The sequence below is a fragment of the Aplysia californica genome, unplaced genomic scaffold (genome assembly GCF_000002075.1).
Source record: "Aplysia californica isolate F4 #8 unplaced genomic scaffold, AplCal3.0 scaffold00163, whole genome shotgun sequence".
NCBI lineage: Eukaryota > Metazoa > Mollusca > Gastropoda > Aplysiida > Aplysiidae > Aplysia > Aplysia californica.
Window position 1 is genome coordinate 1,248,292 of NW_004797433.1, and position 4,704 is coordinate 1,252,995.

Below are 4,704 nucleotides of genomic sequence, written 5' to 3' on the forward strand. Positions count from 1 at the left end.
TAGATAGATAGATAGATAGATAGATAGATAGATAGATAGATAGATAGATAGATAGATAGATAAACATGTTTGTATATATGTGTCTATTTCTGCGTATACACTCTATCTCTCTCTCTCTATCTATCTATCTATCTATCTATCTATCTATCTATCTATCTATCTATCTATCTATCTATCTCGTGCGCACGCACTCGCATGTGTGTGTGTGTGTGTTTGTGTGTGTGTTTGTTTGTGTGAGAGAGTATGTGTGTGTTTGTGTGTGTGTGTTTGTGTGTGTTTGTGTGTGTGAGAGAGTATGTGTGTGTTTGTGTTTGTGTGTGTGTATGTTTGTAAGTAAACAGCGTAATGTGTACATGTTGACTACGGAAACTGGAAACCCAATTCCATCCAATTCTTCCCTCAAACAAACTAGATTCCGCAGCCTGATGGACGCAGCCTCCAGTGGTGCCAGTAACGCCCTCACATTGGTAGCCTCCATCATCGCCAACGTCACAGCAGTGGTCAGCGTGGTCAAAATGATCAACAGTGGCCTCGGTTGGCTGGGCAGCCTGGTCGATGTTGCAGGGCTCTCTTTACAGGTTACACGCCACTAGTACTAGTACCGTAAACTGGGATGCCTTAGTCACCCCGGATAACTGGGACAATGTGAATACGCCCCAAATTGATTAGCATACTCTTTTGGGTAAGGCATTGAAAAAATACTCAAAATCACTTTTGATATTGAAAAAAATATTCTCCAAATCATCATAACATTTTCACAGATGTAATTCCTTAGTCACCCCGATTTACCGTAGTTTATTCCTTGATTTTCGTATCAATGTATCAATGTTATGGCGACAATGTGTTGTCCTGTGCAACCGAAGAAAAAAACCCCCAAAAAAACCCCTAAAACTTTTACTTCACAGAAAATGGTTGAAGGATGGAGGGTTACACCGGTACGTTCCACTTCATTTCCTTTTCTCTAGTGTTTATGTCTGGCTGTATTGCTTTTTCTGCACTAAATAATCTTTAGTGTGTGGATGCGCTGCTTTTTGTTCAAACTATAAAACGAACGAACAATTAGCAGAAAATTTAGGCTTTCTCTGTAAGTATTGGCGTTTGTTTACAAAATAAGGTTTTGGTACCTAAAAAGTGGACGGAAGTTAAAAATTCCCCAATTAATACCCACGAAAGGGTCTGTTTATTTGAAAACCGGCTGCATGAAAAATGATGCGATTTGCGAATGCGAGGTCTTCGTAAACACGTATTCCTTGAACGGGGCACGAAGCCACAACAATATGTGCTACCACATGGTGAGCAGCACTGAGATCCTTCTAAACTTGTACTAAGTTTTAGATTTAACTCATCCGAAAGAACCTTTTTTTTTCTTTGTTTCAGCAATCTCTACAAGCGAAGTGGTAGCGCTGAAAGTGACATTGGTTAGGGTTCATTTTCCGTTGCCGGTATTTCTCAGAAAGAACGACAAAGACTTGCAAAAGCCTTTGCTTCTTGTTTTTATTCCAGATATGAACGACCTCTTGACACGAATGCGATTAGTGATAAAAGAAGTGAATTTGGGTTTTGAAAAAAAGAAGAAATAAGACAAAGAAGAGACACCAAAGTAACCACCAAACGCTTACATTTGAGCACAGGCGTTTATGGGTGTTCTTCAAGAACAAAGTTGGGTTTTGATGTTTTCGTTTTTTTAGACCAGACTCTCGATGTTCAGGTCCGTTCAAAAAGTTGAATGGAAGACATGGTAAAAACCATTCGGAGAAAAGATCCCACCCTTACACCACAGAGGTTGTGACTTATGAATGGCACCCCAGCAGCTGGGAAGCTCCGTCTCCTGTGGCCTGATAGCAAACTGTTTAGATTCCCTCGCGCAATCGGAGTATCACATTAAATGAATATATCGGGGTGATAAGCGTTATGAGTTAAAGTTAGATTTTCATTCAGATTTCGCTTTCTCAAAGAAGAACAACTGTACTTTATTAAACAACCAATTATCTCAAGAACTCCTGTTCTGTGTGGGCATCCGCAGTAGATTCCCTGACATTTAAGGTACAGCGGCCATCTTATTGTCATATCATTGAGACAACGACTTTTCCTTTCGAAAAATCATTGGCATCGATTTGAAGCAGTAACCGTAAAATCTTCAGAGCTAGATTCCCTTATTTGTTTTATTATGTACGGGAAGTTCATTCTTCTATATCTACAAACCTTAGTCAATGTATTTTTAAAAATTAAAGCTAGAGCTTGTATGAAAACCACCTGGGTCCAACACTTGACTTGTGAAGAGAACCAATTCGTTTCTAAAGCTGCCGTTGTACTGAAAAGCTTTAGGGGCCTAACTATTGCCAACGGGGAAGGCAAAGAGAAACATTTTTTTTTTTTTTTTTTTTTTTTTTTTGGGGGGGTACCTTAGTGATGTGTACGGATGTTTCAACTAGTTTCTTTCTTGGCAAAACTGGGTGTGCTACTGCTAGCATTGAAGACATTCAAGTATTGAACCGTTCTTTTAATGGCTATTGTGCCAATCGTTATTTCATCGACGCCGATACTGCCAGTCGTTGTCATGTAGCAATTACATTTCAGATGATCTGCTCCTACCTGTTGTACCCTCTGGCTTTGTCTCTGGGAGTCGACCCAGCGGACGGCAAAAAAGTGGCGGAACTCATAGGTGTCAAGATGTTCCTGAATGAGGTCCTAGCATTCGCAAGCCTTGGTCAGTACCGGAAGAATCGAATGACTTTCGACAGTTACGTCAGTGAGAACTTCACGGACTGGCGTGACGTGGAGGGCACCGGTGGGGTATACGGTCACAGCGACATTGTCCTCCCGGCCTGGAATGTGACATTATCTGGCGGCTTTGTGTCTGTGAGTACCCGATTCTGTCGGAACCAAAATAATGAAGATATAGCTGGGACGTGGACTAAATTATCACTACTACTATGTAGTCGTATCTTGTTCTTCTATCAAATTGGGCAAAACTAGGATATCTTAGTTTGGGGCATAAACTCGTAGAGTCTAGCTTTGTGCAATCTTCTTATGCTAGACACTCATATCATATTATAATTATTATAAAACTGGTCTTCATCCTACCTTCAAACTGCGAGGAAAGAAGGAGCTCGAACAAGTAAGTACCGGGTACCAGTTTATCAGTATGACTCAACGGAATTGCACGGACTACTTTATGAAACTATAATGTTTGCTATTCTCGTTTTTATGTATGTGTTTTACCCCTCTATCAACACAATTTAAATCATTTACGAGACAAGCTTCGACTTTGCTTGTGAGGGCCAACTCGGGCTGAAAGGATCCAACGTCCTAGCAGCACACGGTAATTGAACTCAGGTCTTTTGCGTGCGACGGTGAAGTTACATCGAAATCGTGATCCTTTCTCATTTCTTACATATCATATTTTGTCATTTGACAAAAAGATGCTGACGATTCGTGTGCATATGGTAATGTAACATGTGCTGATAAGACGTCCATTATAGAATGGCAAAGGGTTAATGTACTTTACTGTAGAATTGTTAAAAATGAGCTTTCGATCTTTATCTCAAAAGCGTTCCACACGTACTAAATATTAAAGAGAGCAAAAGACGGAAAGGGGGAGGAGAAAAAACAACAAGACAAAACAATTTAAATTTTAACCATCTGACTGTTTCTTCATAATTCGATACAGCACCATTTAAAACTTGATGTTTATGTCAATAGCAATATATTTCGTTGGGGGTTTGTTTATTTCATTATTATTTCTATCAACATTTTTGGGGGAGAGGGCATAGGCTTTGGAATTTGATTTTAATCTTGGATCAATGTACTCTGTCTTATTCAGGAGCGATCTGAGGTGATCACAACCTACGCCCTGTGCGGTTTTGCAAATTTCATCTGCGTGGGTATTCTAATCGGTTGCTATGTGACGTTCATGCCAAGCCGGAAGGGAGTCATTTTTAAATACATCCTGCGTTCTATGATTGTGGGTAACTGCGCAAGTTTTGTCACTGCTTGCTTTGCTGGTGAGTAAAACATGGTGCACTACAAGAGCAAAATAATTCACTCTGTTTTTGTTTTTTGACAAGCAACAAAAAAGACAACAAAAAACAACAATGTTCTCTGAATTTTACAAGCTTATTAAGTTTGATAATATCTCCACCGGCACTGCTGAAAACGTTTTGCTTCGTTTCTCCTTCCCAACTTCTCTAGTAACAATCTTACCTTATCATATTATTTGTAAACACACAGAAGACACATCACTCACTAAAAATGGTATCGATCCAATCGCATTATATTAAAAATGTCATCATCGGCACTTAACGACATTTTTTTTATTTGTTTGTTTTGTTTTGTTTGGGGGGGGGGGGGTTAGTATCCGAAAATAGCATGAAATGGGTGTCAGAGTATCTAAGGTCTGTGCCCATTTTTTATAATATTTCTCCTTGGATAATTCAATTGCTCACAAATTACAAGCGAAGATGTTGTCTGTTATTTCGTGTTACCTGTTGCTGAGTTGTTTAATTGTACTTTTAAATTAGGTTAATCTGTCCAGAGGTGCTAGTAGGCCTATCAGTTTGCATAACTACGTCAGCATCTTGCTCCATCCTCAAATATTGATTCCTTCCATTTAGTTATAACAATCATCATCATCATCATCATCATCATCATCATCATCATCATCATCATCATCATCATCATCATCATCATCATCATAATCATAAT

At 39.3% G+C, this 4,704-nt stretch overlaps 1 protein-coding gene across 1 annotated transcript in view; it reads left to right on the forward strand.

Annotated features, from left to right (window-relative positions):
- LOC101863742 (sodium/nucleoside cotransporter 1-like) overlaps positions 1-1,839 on the forward strand; it is an 11,037-nt gene extending 9,198 nt beyond the window's left edge. The window contains exons 6-7 of the mRNA XM_013082190.2: positions 413-534; positions 1,709-1,839. Coding sequence (XP_012937644.2) covers positions 413-534; positions 1,709-1,839 — 253 coding nt within the window. The remainder of the gene's footprint in view (positions 1-412; positions 535-1,708) is intronic.
- Positions 1,840-4,704: the final 2,865 nt, after the last annotated feature.